We start from the raw sequence: 15,010 nt of genomic DNA, 5'->3' as shown, positions 1-15,010 counted from the left end.
TCCTCATATCACACTGTGGCCAAGGGTGGCAGGAAACTCTGAAACCATTGGGCCCAAGCTCTTGCCCAAGCAGAGTCACCTATAGCCCTGCTCAGGGGGTCATTCAAGAATGATAGATCATTTAAAAAGCATAGGCATGGCAACAAAAAGCTGCCTGAGTGTGGCCTTTGGCATGTCTGAAATCTTCAATTCCAACCTCATCCCATTACATTTTGAATGCATAAATAATTACCCAAGTTGCAATATCTAATGCAAAATGTTTAATTTTGACCTTTTTAAAGCTGTGAAGCATACTGAAGTCCATCTAATACTAGAAACCTTTGCTGCTTCTTTGGGGGAAAGAGTATCTTCTACATGGGTAAGTCTGATTAAAATAACACACAGTTCCAAATTGATGCTTGTTTTATTAGAATACCACATAACATGAAATTCACAATTTATGACACTTAAGCATCAAAATCTTAAAGTTTCTTGCTCTATTCCAAAACCTCTAAGATGTGAAGAAAAACCCAACATGTTGTTCTAACCCAATGTCTTCGGAATGTTACTTTGAAAGCATTAGAAAAGTAGAATTTAAAGCATTTAATAGCTGAGACAAGCAATGCTTTTAAGAAAGCTTTACAATGCTTACAGAAGAAACAGTGCAACCCAATATTCATACTACAAATCTACCTTTCCACAACAATTAGTACTTCCAGGTCAGTTTTTTCCACCAAAAAGATGTTGTAGTGGCGAAAAGATGATGCTGGGGAAACAGTAACAACAAGAAGAGCACGTTAGACTTAAAATACTTCTCTGAATATCGGGAAAAAAGCTAATTTCTGTCCGACAGAAGGACACAATGCCAGTACAAAACAATACAGATGGAAACTGAAAAAATAGAGGAAACAATTAATAACTTGTGCACTAATGGTCTGGTCTCAGTCATTAAAGGAATGGCACACATACATTTCAATTAACAAGGAGTTTTATTTTTTTAAAAAAAATCAAAAAACAGCAGCTGCCAATATCCACCTGGTTCTGTGCAGTGATGGATGGAACTCACAGGATCCAGCCTCAGTAGCATAAGAGAGCTCCTTTGGCCAGCCAGCAAGTGTCTGAACAGTGACACTGATTTCCATTTAAAATGGGAGTCAGAGTTACAAAGTCCAGATTTGTTCAATGGCCAAATAAAGGTCACATGCAGCTTCAGGGGCTGATCCATCCAGGAAGACTCTTTTAGCTGGCACTTCTCAGCTGAGAAAAGCCAGTTTGTATAAGGGCTATGATGGAGGTTCAGTGACCCTCTCTCATCAGGAGTTTTTCCCAAAGACAGTTCAGAAGAGGAACATTTAGTGGTAATGCTGCCCCTTAGCATGAGATAAAATGACATCCCCTTTTTTTGCCTTGGGAGACTTGGGTTTAACCACAGAAAAAATGTCTCTGTCCTTCAAAATTATGGAGAACAACCTGGCACTGCAGAATCAGCCTTTAATGCAGGCTTGGACAGAGCCAGGACTGCCTCTGCTCATCAGTGTAGGATTAGTACCTTCTCCAAAACCGTGAGAGACCTCTTCCTTCTGACTTCATGTTTCCTTTCTTTCCTGTTTGGTCCATTTGCTGCAGCAGCTGGACTGCACCCTCAGCCTGACTGACAGCTACTCTTTTTTGTTCAAGGGCAAATTCCACAGGCCCCCCTGTAAGAAACAGCAGCAAGAACAAAACCACAACTTCGCTCTCTACACACTCCCTGCATATCCAGGGGAATGAAACTCCGTAAGGAATTCCTTACTCACAGAAACCCAGTTGGTCACAGTCTTTAGTAAGGGGTGCTGGGCTGAACTCAAGCTCATTTGCTTTGGAGGAATTCTAAAAGGAAAAGGAACCCAAGAACTGTTACATAATGCTAAATTCTATTGTAGAGAGATTTTTGTTAGTTTGCTTCCTAGAAGTATTAAAAAACAAGGTCTAAGTCTTTGTTGTGTGGTTTCATTTGGGGATTGTTTTCTGTTACGATGAGGACTTTCTTCACCAAGGTATTTTTACACCTCCTTCATCAGGACATAACATAAAACTGTAATTTATTTAGAAGATTTTAGCACACCAGATAGTGAACTAATAGTAGCTATGGAATAGGGAGAGATTTCAAAAAACATGAACAGAAGAGCTGTAGGAAACAACAGCCCCTAGACAGTGCAGGCCCCTGGACATTCGTCCTTTTAAGACATGGTCCCGGAACACAGACTTAATTCAGAAGGGACAAAAATGAGAAGTTCCAGAAGCAAGAGGTGGGCCAGGAATACCCATTAGGAAGGTGATCAACAACACAAAGTACCACACAAAACAAAATAAGCATAAAAAACCACAGGAAAATCAGCAGGTAAGCTTCTCAAAGAGAGTAAACCCTAAAACAATGACAGGTCCTAATGGTGTTTCCCATGCACTAATCTCAGAACCATTTAGGTTGGAAAAGCCCTGTAAGATTGAGTCCAGCTGCTAACCTGACACTGCCAAGGCCATCACTAAACCATGTCCCCAAATGCCACATCTAAGCTCAGGTTAACACAAAATTCCAAGCCTCTGATGGCCTGAGATCTTTGCAGTTTAGTCTGAGAGCATTAACTAAATTAGGAAAATTCTCTGGAGTGACAGGCTGAGTCTCTTTCTTTCTTTGACTCTCACTGGTGCACTGTGTCAGTGAAAACAAGTGCAGGTTTGACCACATTCATCCTGACTAGATGTCACCATCACAGGCCTGGGAGACATCTAGATGACAGCTGAAAATGCAATCCATTGAACAATCATGTGCCTGTGGCAGTTTTGCTCCTCATTACAAATCCAACATCCCTAAGTCAATCCCACACATAGTACGTAAACAGATTTCCTTCTTGTTTAACGAAATCCTTCCCTTTTTGAGAAGCACTATAAAATACTAGGTGGATTTCAAAGAAAAGCCATACACTGTTGAAAAACTGAGAAAAAGCCTTGGAAGAATAACCAGAAAAACTCCAATAAAGTACAGCAGCTACTGGCATGTTTTTATCCTAAATCTAATCTTTCTTCTCATCCTGAATTAAAAGAAAAAAACCAAAGAAAACCCAAATGGAAAACATGTCAGAGAAATATTTGGCTTTCATCTTCTAAAAATGCATGTTAGCACTTAATAAGAGGATTTCTGTCCATGATTTCACACAGTACTTATGACACCTGATCTGGTGTTCATCAACAGAACAGTCTGTGTCCAGGCAACCCTTTCAGTTTAACAGTGCCTTAACTAGTGCAATTTCGAGGACAAGTCATGATGTCACAAGCAGCTGTTCCAGAGAAGGTTCTTTTCACCTGAGTTGGTATTTGCTGAGTTATTTTTGCATCACAGTTCCAGTTTACCTGGAAAGCACTCATGACATGCCCTCCCACATTAGTTAACACAAGAAGAACTTAGAGTAACCTCTGCCACCTGTCATACTGTTTCTCAGGGTCCAAACTGCTAACCTGGAGCTTCAGCATTCAAGGACTCTAATGTCTTGAAAACTGTACAAACAACAGAGGAATTCTGGAGACATTGATTATAGCAAAGTGGAGAACAAAAAAAGCATCTTTCAGAAAATGATCCTTATCTCACCAACAGTGTTTGGAGTACCTGAGGAAAGAAGCCAGAGAGGGCATGTGTAGAGACCTGTCACTTATACTGCAAAGATAAGCAGACGGGGGGAAAAAAGGGATACAAGTTTTAGAGACAAATAAACCTGCTTGTTTTAGCTAAGTTATTCTTTACTGAATGCTCCCAAGGAGTTATGATGCAGTCTTCTTCCTATCCTGCAAATCCAACAAATCTGTCAAAAACCCCTGTTCTGAAAGAATGTTTTGGGCTTCCTTTGTGAGCAAACCTAAGAGAAATGTGTTTGCCTCCTTGGAAAAAACTCTCTTCCAAAAAGTTAGAAAGGGGGGAAAAGCCAAAAAGGTGATAGTGTGGTAGGGACTTGAACTAAATTTAGAATGGGTATCCAGAAAATATATGAAGTGCATTTGGGAGGATGTGCAACATCCATGGGTGTTAGGGTGTAACTACGAGCAGCTCTATCTGAGCAGGCTTGGAGCCTGTGAGCTAGAAGAATCTTCTCTTCCTAACAAGGTCTTTGGAGAACGCAGAGCGACAGCCAGTCCCTCTGGAACAATCCTGTTATGAATCTGCCTTCTGGTGACATAGTGAGAAAAGGCATGGCACTGTTTCAGGAACAGGGTGATGCCTGGACAGCCATCAGCAGAGAGAGGAACACTGGTGGGGAGTGGCACATGGTCACAGCAAAGCCAGTGACAAGATGCCAGCGCTCACTGTTGACCCTTTGTGGAGTTCTCCATAAAGGAGCATGTGAGATGACAGAGGACTGGAGTCCTGGAGAAAAGGCAGGGCACCCCTCAGGCTCACCTCTCAGAGGCTGAGCTTACCCCTGAGCTTGTAGCTTGACAAACAGAAAAATTTGCATCATCCCAAAAAAAAAATATAACTCATCCCTTTGCTGTCTTGTGAGGAGTCAAAAATGATGAGGGTGATGCAGGGAAAAACGGGACAAATTACCTGCAGGCATTTTTATGCTTGACACTGTAAGAGTCCAGGACTAAATAGGTGATGCTGTCTCTTTTTGAATATTCTGTAGCTTACCTTTTCGAATCCTTGCTCTGCTTTACTCATGTGGTGAACACAGTCAGCTCCAGTTCTAAAGGAAAGTAAGTAAAAACTGAATTTACAAAAAGGAAGCAGCCACTCCAAGTACTTCACTAGAAACCAGGACTTTAGTAGGTCTCTACTCAACAAGATATATACCCTTAGTCTATATTTGTACTTATGTTTCAAAGTCTTCCTTAAAAATGAAAATATGCACTCATTCTGCTTTTCTACGATGACAAACAAGCAGTTAAAGAGAAAAGGTGTTATATGAAAAGGGGGATGAGCAGACAGCTAAGAAAACTTGTGAATTCTACAAGGTTACAAGGGCAGGTAGCAAAGAACCACTGAAAGATCTTGCAAGACTTGGTCATGGAGCATTAAAATGGCAGAGGAAACTCCATATGGGGAAGTATGAAGGGATGCATGTGCAGAAAAACCATCTTGGCTTCACTTGAGGTGATCAGAATCACTGGGAGTGCCACTTGAGGATTCTGATTGCTCAACACTCAGTAGCACTCTAAGAAAACCCAAATCCCCCAAGAAAATTTAAGAGCAAAAGAACTTGCCCAGAAAGAAGAGAAGATAAAAAGCTGGTCTCTTTGCAGCAGACACACTCCTTCCTGGGGCAGGGAAGATGCTCAGCCTGAATAAGCTCTTCAGTCTAACTGTGTAACTGGAAAAAATGACAGAAGGCTTGAAGCTAGTGCTCACCAATTTGATTTTGAATTCAAGCACACACTTAAGAATTACAGATTGTTCTAATCATAACTGCTGTGGCAAGATTCAGGACCTAGAGAGAACTGCCAGACTGGATCATGAAATAGCCCTTTTTGACCTTGTATTTTATTATTCTATAACTTGTGTCTTTGGCTAAAAGAAATAAAAAAGCATTCTGAATCCTGGGCTCATTCCTCCCTCATATCCAACAGTTGTACTGTGAGTAGAAACAGCCAAGGGGATGGGGGTGGGAATAAAGGAGTACATTTGCATGGGCAGGAAAAGAACTGTCTTCAGACTTTGTTAATATCTCTTCAGACTTTGTTAATTTGTCTGAAACACACTCGGGAATTGGGTAGGATCTAAGGCACCAAGGTAGATGATTGGATATAGTCTGTACATGGGAGGGGAAAGGTGCACATAAACACTTCTGACCACTGATGGATCCAGGACTGTTTGCTACAAACTTGTGAGGATTCAGCATAGGTATAGATTTTCTTCTTTTAAAAAAATACACTCTAAGAAGAAAGAAGCCTGCCAGACTGTAAGTAACAGTGGGTTTCTGAGAGGTAGTCAAGAACTAAGTAAAAGGTTAGCCAAGAGCCAGCCCTGTACCCTCACGCGGAAGGGTGATTCAGCTGAGCTGAGTGATTCACCCTAAGCTGAATTAGGCAGAACTCTGCCAAACCACTGCCCTCAAACAGTGATCTCTCCCCTCTGCTCGACACTGCTGAGGCCCGTCTGCCCCAGTCTGGACCGGAAACCCCAGTACAGCAAAGGGCCACGTGCAAACATGATGATGGGATTGGGGAATTCTTTTCAAGTGGAGAAACTTTGAGAGATGAGGCTGTTTAGTCTGGAGAAGGCTTGGATGGGATCTTACCAATGTACACCTTATGGGAGGAAATGAAGAACAGAGAGCTAGGCTTTCTGCAACCCTCTTGTCTTCTGGCAGGACAAGAGGCAAAGGGCACAGACTGCAAAACATGAAATTAAATTTGAACACAAGAAAAACCATTTTGACTAGAACTGTGGTCATATACTGCAAGTGGCTCTCCACAGTTGTGGTGGTTCCACTCCCAGCGTCTACTCAAGACCTGAGGGAACTTGCTTTGGGTGACCCTGCTTAAGCAGGAGGGGGTCTAAACTTTATGATGTCAAAGGACCTGTCCAACCTCAATCATTCTGTAAAATCCAGAGATAGAGATCTACTTGGGAATCACCATGAGAAGTTTAGCTACTGAAGAAACATGGTGACGTTGTATGAGAATACTCATGTATACACACAACACATGCAATTTCATGAGACCTTAAGGCACTTGGAAAAGAGCAAGTTCCAAGGAGTCTTGCCATCAGCCTCAAGCCAAGAGGGCAGTATTTATCAGCTGGCTCAATGGAGCAGGCTGAGAGGCAGGTGGAAAACTGCTTCCAGTTCTTCCCTTGCTGTCCTAGACTCAGATGTCCAAGCCAGTGCACTGGTATGTCTGGCTGCTGGGCTATCACCTCACTGTGACTCAAAAGGGGATGTGAACACAGAGGAGTTAAACAGGCAGAGCTCTGGTCAATAGTATGGGAACTTGGAAAGTCCAGGACCACTTTTTTCCCAATATGAGCAATGATGCTTAGATTCTGTTAGCCATGGAAGAAAATGAAGAAGGAAAATGGGGCAAAGGATTGCACAGAAATGAAGCATGAAGAAGGTACAAGAGACATTAAGAATATTATATGTGTCCAGGGAGACTCTTTTGTAGTCAACTTACCTGTCCATACAAGACTGTGGGCATGAGGTATCATCTCTGACTTCCACTCTTCTCCTCTTCACTGCTTCTTTCATTGCAGTACTTTCTGACATTTCATTTCTTTTCCTGACCTTCAAAGGATTGCAAATTTGGTATTGGTAACAGTTGATTTTGACTTTTCTATTTTAGAACAAAATTCATAGTAAAAGTACATTCATATTTTGCAAAAATTGTTCCTGCTTATACTCTGAAAACAAAAAAAGGATTCAGGACTAAAATAAGCACTGGGAGGTCAGCCAGAGAATTATGCAATTATGTTCAACAGTTTTAAACAAAGTATTTCTTTCTAGGACATCCTATTTTCTCCATTTTCAGAGGACTGCCAAGGAATGTAAATAGCAGGAATGCAGAGATAGAAAAAATTCATTAGGGGAATTTGGACACTTCCTTGGGAGAATTTGGATTATTCTTCATTAATTCAGACACTTAGCTATATTGAAAATAAACCTATCCTAAGCTCTCATTACACAAAACTTCTCAAATAAACATAACTTTGCTGTTTATGACACAGTACGTAGGGAGCTACTTAATTACTCAGCAATATCAACCTCACAGATTCTTCCAGTGATGAAAACACTGGACAGCTTACTCAGTCAGGCTTGCAGAAAATCCATGGAACTGAAGGCAGCAGGGCCTAAGGTCCTGATACAGGACTGCTTTCCAAGCCCAGCAGAACTACCAGAAGATGGTCTCTCCCCGTGGTCCTAGATGCCTGACTAACTCCTAGTGGTAGGAGAACTCTAGCATTGCCTAAAGACATAGATTCTCTTTCTCAAGAATACTTAAAACATAAATTAAACAACAAAACAGAACCAAATGCACAACTTACAAGCTCATCACTGCCCTTGTTTACTTCTTTACCTGCAACAGAGGCATAAAACTTGGTGAATATTTAGACTTGACTTTCTTTAACCAACTGAAAAGTACATATTTGCACTGCAATTTCTCTTCCAGGAGCAAGATAAACTACTGTGAAACAGTCTGGACCTGCATATGATACACTGAAATAGAAAACGTTCAAATACAGCTCTTTCTGAACCAGAATTCCTGGCTATGAACACCAGGTATCATTAGGATGGGACAATTGCTAGTCTTAAAGAAGTCAAAGGTATCTTCAGAAGAAAAGGGCCTGAAGACCAGTTAGCATCTCGCTGTGCTTTGGGCACCAGATGGAAGATGCAAGGACATCTGGAACACAGCCTCTAGAGGATACTGGCCAGCTGCAGGATGTATGGGATTCACACATATTTCCCTGAAGGAAAATCCCTACCAAGAGAAATGTGAGACATCAAGTCTGAAAGTAACAGTGCCTTACAGTGTTCCTAATTTTAGAATACCAATGCTGTACAACTATCTGGATAAGGTAATTAAATACTGTAGCAGGTATGCAGAGAAGTGAGTGAACTCTCCACGGTTAGAAGTTTTTACATCCAAACATGGGATGTTTGATAGGAAATACAAATAGGCGAGACTAAGAAATTACTAGTTGGCCATCTTATAAAGATCCCATTATCTGCTAGGCAGTCACTAAAGAAAAACAGTAAGTTCTTCCAGAGCCTGATAATCACAACAGGAAACAGTTTGAATACTCGGTTTTCACAACAGGGAGTTTAAATTTAGAGTCCTACAGAGTCCTTAGCTGTGGCTTGAGGTTGTTCAGAGAATTCATAGAAAACATGGAAATTGAGATGCTGTTGAGGTGAAAATGTTTGCTAATTATATAAAATACATTATTAACATGATTACTATCATTATTTTTTTTACAAAAATCCATTATTCCTTTAGGAAAATAGTAACAAAGAGTGTGATTTTCTATATCAACACATGTAGTCATGCACAAAGAAGAAAAACATGTGTCCTATATACATTTATATGCTGGCTCCAGCCCACTGACTGACCTTAAAAAATGAAGCTTGGGAGCCACTGAGCATAGCTTCATAAAAATACCAGCTAAAGAGTCACCGGTAGTTGGAAAGACAAAGGGGAGTTCAGGGAATCTTAGAAAAGCAATATGAGACAATAAGGAATACCCTGTCAAGCACTATTTCAAACTCACAGTACAGGCATCCCATATGCAGTTTTGCTCTCTCTGATTCAGATACAGTAGACAAAGGAAAAGAGAAAAGCAAGATATAGAAAGTTTACAGATACAGAAGTTTACAGAAATTACCCAAACATAATCACAGTGACTTACCACAAGATATGTTTCGCTGAAATGAGTTCAATTCTAGATACAACGTGCAAATGTAGGGATAAGGCACAAGATGGACATTCTCATGTTTGAATTTCATTTTTGATACTCGCTCCCATTTACTCAAATCTGAGAAGAATTGTAAGACTTAAAAACACAACACTAACATTTCAAAGGAGCGTGAGTCCTGACAATGTCTTCTAAAGCTTCAGAAGTCACAGCACACTGTACATGTGCACGAGGGAGCAAATACAACCTGTTACTATGAACTTGTGAAACTCCACCAGTAACACACTACAGGAAACACTTGTCCATGTTTATTTATCCACACTGCCCCATCAGTCACCTGTGCTAATAGTGTTCTGTTCCCTTAACTGTGCTTGCCTTCAGTACTGACACCCTCCTGAAGAAAACCAAGCCAGGCCCTTCCAAACCTATAAATAAAAAAACCCCTTCAACAGTCTTCCTAATTTAAAAGGAATTATTTCAAATTTTATTTAAAAATTAAAAAGGATTTGGATTCATAGAAGCAGCATCATTAAATTTACTTCACAGTTCAAAATAGGGGAAAAACGATAATTGACATGACAGCCATTCCTTCATGTGAGTGCAGTTCTGACATGCAGGAGATTTGGCTTGGAAGGTCAAATGGTGCTGGACATAAGTCTCCTCACACACCTCTGATCTCAGGGAGAAACAGGTGAAATGAATACTGTTAGTCCTCATTTGCTAGCAGAAACTAACATCTTGGGGACAGAAGATGATGAAACATTGATACAATCAGTTCCTTTAAGGACTGAAATTACCTGATTTTTTGCTTTAGGGACTCAACATTGGTCATTAACAAAGATTCTCTGTCACTCTACAGAGAGGAGCCCAACACACCAACTGCAAGACAACTCCTCATGCCAGGCCTCTGAGCTTACAGTTTTCTTCCAGGCCCAGTGCTGGCTAAACATGTGGATGGACTTACAAGTTCTAGAAATACAAGTTTATAAACCAAACACTCTTCAACACACAGAGAGAACTGGTTGAGCTTTAAAGCAAACTAGTAATGTTGGCTCAATTGGGTGTCTCCTATATAATGATGCTCTTGGCTACCTTATCTTCTTGACTCTAACACAAGTAAGTTGCTGCTTCGGACAGAGAAAAAGGATGCCTGCTATTAGGAGGCATAATTCAGACCTCTAAGACAGGAGGGGAATGCCTCAGAGGTATTCATTACTCTTGGGCACTCAGAATCACAGGAAGTGATGCCAGATCTGATCCAAAAATGGACACACCTTTAGGACAGGAAAATGCTAACATTTAATTGAATTACTTTTCTCTTCAACAAAAGCCTCAGTAATTTCTCAACCCAATACACAACAGCAACTACAACAGAAATGTTAACAGCTACCATCTCTTCTATCAAGTTATTGTCACTTTAAATTAAAAATCTGCAGAATATGTAGCAGACACGACTAAATTCTGTGCAGTTGCACAAGCCAAAAGAAAAAAAATGAAGGCCACTTATGTATTCTGATGATAGAACACCTAGAAAGAGGAGGAGCCTCTAGTACAGCTGCTAGCTAGAATAATCCAATCTCAAATGCCTCAGCACTTCTGTATCAAAAGTGAAATCCCAGGAAACGGCACTCCTTAAAACCTGTGCTTCTATATGACTATGCTGTGCAATTGCACACAGCTTTTACAACACTGTCTGTGGACAGCAGCTCAATGCTTCTGCAAACTTTAGGGAAGGCAGGAAAAGATCCGCTGACTGGTCCCTCAGGAGTGAGAGGCATGAGTGCAGTAAGGTGAATGCTGTGCCGATGACATTTCCTTCACAATTGTTTCTAGGCTTCAAGGACTGAAGAGGGGACCAGGATAACTGGATGACAATCCTGCAGGCTTTGTGTGTTCAAAAGCCTGTCTGGACTTCCAATTATCTTAGCTCAACTACTGCTTCTTGTCAAGCTCACTCTGTGACGTACTTTTTGCTTCTCTCAGCCATCTCTGTGGAGACATGAGTATAGACTCACACTTGCTGCCATCCTCCATCCCCAAAGGCTCATGGTGGTTTAACCTTGAGGAACCTAACAAGAACAGCACCGTGAGTTTCCCTGCCCATGAGCCAGCATTGCTGGGCCTGTAAGGAGTGTTTTACATTCCACAAACCTTTGGGAACAATGCACTGTTTGTGCTTCTGAGCGCATGAGATGGGCTTCCTGGCACTTTATGTAAACCTTTGTTTGCCCTGGCTAAACCTAATTTGGAACACAGGGCTGTTTGGATGAAAACACTGCAAAACACTCTCCTCACATCAGTTCTCTGGTGAAGGCAACACCTCTGGTGAGGTGTTCACAATACCTTCAGCCAACGTCAAACTGCAAAGATTGAAGTAGTACTACTCCAGCTAAAGAACTGCACACTACTACACATAAATGTTGACTTATGCAATGCGCAAAATATACAAGTCCTTGAATCTTTTATGAGTACAAAATAAAGGATACATGGAAAGATGGTGAAGTGGTCTGTAGAAAATGGATGTAAATTATCAAGATTTCCAAGGATTACTCGAATCACTTCCTGGAGAGGCCAAAAAATAAACAAAGGAAAAATATTAAAAACATAGTCACAATTCCACTGTCAAGTACGCTTTCAAGACTTGGGGAAAAATTAACATTACTTTACAGTTTGCATGAATCATGGAAGACCAGGTTCTAAGTATTCTGGCTTTCCTCCTCCCCTTCTTCTCCCCACTCCCTCTCGCCATTTTAGAGTGCACTGCACTGACAGACTTATAGAAATTTAGGTGAATGAGTACCTTAATCTTGAATTAACATTGAAGAATTACTATGGAAAATGGGGATGTGGTTTTAAATTTAAGAAGTTTTAAATTTAAGGAGTGTCATTTAATTTTTCCAGCAAAACACACACAGCATTTACCTACTCCTCTTTCTCTGAATATTGACCCAAATCAGTTATATGGCAACTGCAGTTAAGCCCCAACAAACTCCTCCTCTACAAACACAAAATGTTTTCTAGTAATACATTTCAACATTTTCAAAAGTGGAAAAAAATGGTAGTTCTTCATGTCAATTAAAATCAGCACATTTTCTTCAGTAAGGTTTTCAAAGCTATTACTGAACTTTGAAGTTTTTTTAGAAATTAAGTAATTGAAAGGAGCATTTTTAAGCAGGCAGTATATTTGTTTCAATTTCTTAGTAATGCTAGGGGCCTTCTTCTGTCTCAGGAAGAGGATGACAAAAACACAACTGATCCATTGTGACCGTCAGTTGGTGCTTGGACACAAAGTGATGGCATCATTAAAAGAACACCCATTGGTTCAACAGTTGCAAGGAAAGCACGTGCAATTTAGTATTAGATTATCCTCCATTGAGCCAGCTCACCAGTACCGCCACAGCTCCTGAAAAACCAAGAGGGATTAACAGCTAAGTCAAGCCTGACAACTTGAAAGTGGAGGTCAGTTTCGAGGTTGAGACTGAAATCCTGGGAAAGAGCTCCTGCAAGAATGACTCAAGAGGAATCAGACAGGAACTGGGTGCAAGTAGCTAAACAAAGAGGAGTTTCCATTTGTCCAATTTTAACAGTCAGCAGCTTTTTTGGAATATTTCAAACAAAAGCATGAGTCTTCTACACTAAATTTTACCTGTTGAGGAACACTTTTCTTTTTCTTTTTTTTTTTTTTTTTTTTTTTTTTTTTTTTTTTTTTTTTTAACATTTAGACTCTCCAGGGAAGTTCCCCATTGCTCACATTTGAAATGCTGCATTTGACAAAATGTAGTCCCATAACAAGCATAGCATATAATTTGTTCAGCCTAACAACCATCTGAGGTCCTACGGACCTTCCTCAGCTCCTACCTCCAACTCCTTGGCAGCACTTTCAGTGAGACTGAGACTGGGAGAGCTGTGAAACAAAGAGAGAATTGGAACCATCCCAGTCAAAACACAATGAAGCTACATTTCAAGTAAGAGTATAAACACCAACAAAACATAATTTTCACTGAACAGGATAAAATACTTAGTGGGCAGATTAATTCCTAATCTATTACTCTTAAAAAACATCCCTTATTCACAAGGATTGTTCCGTGTGAACTTTCTATTCACTTGCATTTTGTGTTTTAAGGTCTTGTATTCACTCACTACCACATGCAGCCAACAAAGAGCAGGCTGACTTCTGGGCTTTAACACACATACCTGTTGAAGTTGCCATACCGGATTTTAAATTTGTACACATGCCTGCCAGCATGAAAAAATCTTGTTTCGGGCAATGGATAGGTGAATGGTTTCAAGGACATCTCTCTCTCTCCCTGAACGCCAGACTAGAAAGCAGGAGAGTCAAAGGTTAATTCCTAAAACCCCTCACCACATCTCTTTCTGTCGTATGGAATGATCATATGCAGTTTTTCTTCCAGGGGACATTCGAAGAGAGAACTCTCCTACCAGTCTGCAAACGGCTGATCTGAACCTCCCAAGAGCGCTGCGTTTTTGAGCAGGATATGAGGACAGGCCTGGAGCAGACGGTCACCTCGTCTTCAGTTGTGCTGCCCTGCAACTGCCTCTGCCGAGGTCCCTGAAGCTTTACGGGCCTCATGCTACGGGGATGGGAAACCTCCTCCCCCCCAACACCTGACTCCTCCGGAGAGCCCTGCGGGGCCCACGACCGGCACCGGATGCGAAGGAAGCCCCGGCTGCCGCGGATCCCGGCCACCCCGAGAGTCCGGCCCGCAAGAACTAATTGCTCCCCACTCCCACCGCACGTCCCCGATGCCCCCCGGCCGCCGCAGCAGCGGCGAGCAGGGCCCGGCTGCCCCCGGGCTGGGGCGGAGAGCCCAGGCCCGCTGGTGCGAGGCCGGGCCCCGCTGCGGACGCCGGCCCAGCGTCTGGCTTGCCAGACGCGAGATGCCGTCTCCTTTCCAGAGTCGGGGGCGGCCTGAAAGGCCTTCGGACAGCTCCGGCGCCTACCGGCCACCCTCCGCTCCACGTCCACTGGTCCCACTGTGCCCACCGAACCCTCGGCTCCGGCGGGGTCGAGCCGGGGCTGCGGACTGAGCGGCGCCGAGCACAGCCAAACCGAGCCAAATGGATTCGAACCAATGAGAGCTTAGCCGCACCTAGCGGAGCACAACCGAACAGAGCCGAATGGTGACGAACCAAGACCAGCCCAGCCGAGCCTAGCCGAGCCCAGCCTAATCCCGCCGAGACCAGTTGAGCCCAGCTGCAGGTAGGGCGGGGGAGCATGGCCCAGCTCTGCAGTCCCTTTCCTCTGAGGGGTAGCGGGGCCGGACGTGCTGGTGGCGGGTGCTGGAGTTGGCCGGGGGTGGGATGTTGAGGTGGCATCTCAGATGGGGCACAGGCACCCGGAGGCTCCAGGAGGCACTAGACCTGAGGCGACAGGGGCTGTGGTCGATCCTTAGCCACTACAGCACTTCTCTCTTTTCCCTTTCTGACTCACACAGCTCCCTGCTCCACTTCTGCTGCTTCCTGTTGTCCCCCCTTTATATAGCTGGAACATTTTATATACTAAATCTCTTTAAGAAAGACTGGAATTGAAAGATCTTTCCTTTTCCCACAGTGTTAATATCCAGGGACTGACACAGCATCCCTCGCTGTCCAGTCAGTGAGGTGAAGTCCAGTTCACATAAGCAGTGG

General features: G+C 42.5%; 1 protein-coding gene across 1 annotated transcript; it reads right to left on the bottom strand.

Annotated features, from left to right (window-relative positions):
* Nucleotides 1–458: 458 nt before the first annotated feature.
* MAJIN (membrane anchored junction protein) lies at nucleotides 459–13,657 on the bottom strand. The gene is made up of 9 exons (XM_059856939.1): nucleotides 13,556–13,657; nucleotides 13,220–13,265; nucleotides 11,848–11,923; nucleotides 9,356–9,481; nucleotides 7,991–8,022; nucleotides 7,123–7,232; nucleotides 4,640–4,694; nucleotides 1,776–1,848; nucleotides 459–1,676 (listed from the first exon to the last, which is right to left on the bottom strand). The coding sequence occupies exons 1-9, from the start codon at nucleotides 13,654–13,656 to the stop codon at nucleotides 1,522–1,524; spliced, it is 774 nt and encodes a 257-aa protein (XP_059712922.1). The 5' UTR covers nucleotide 13,657; the 3' UTR covers nucleotides 459–1,521.
* Nucleotides 13,658–15,010: the final 1,353 nt, after the last annotated feature.

This window comes from Haemorhous mexicanus, chromosome 11 (genome assembly GCF_027477595.1).
Source record: "Haemorhous mexicanus isolate bHaeMex1 chromosome 11, bHaeMex1.pri, whole genome shotgun sequence".
Classification (NCBI taxonomy): Eukaryota; Metazoa; Chordata; class Aves; order Passeriformes; family Fringillidae; genus Haemorhous; species Haemorhous mexicanus.
Note: the sequence above shows the minus strand (reverse complement) of the source record. Positions and strands in the feature narration are given on the sequence as shown.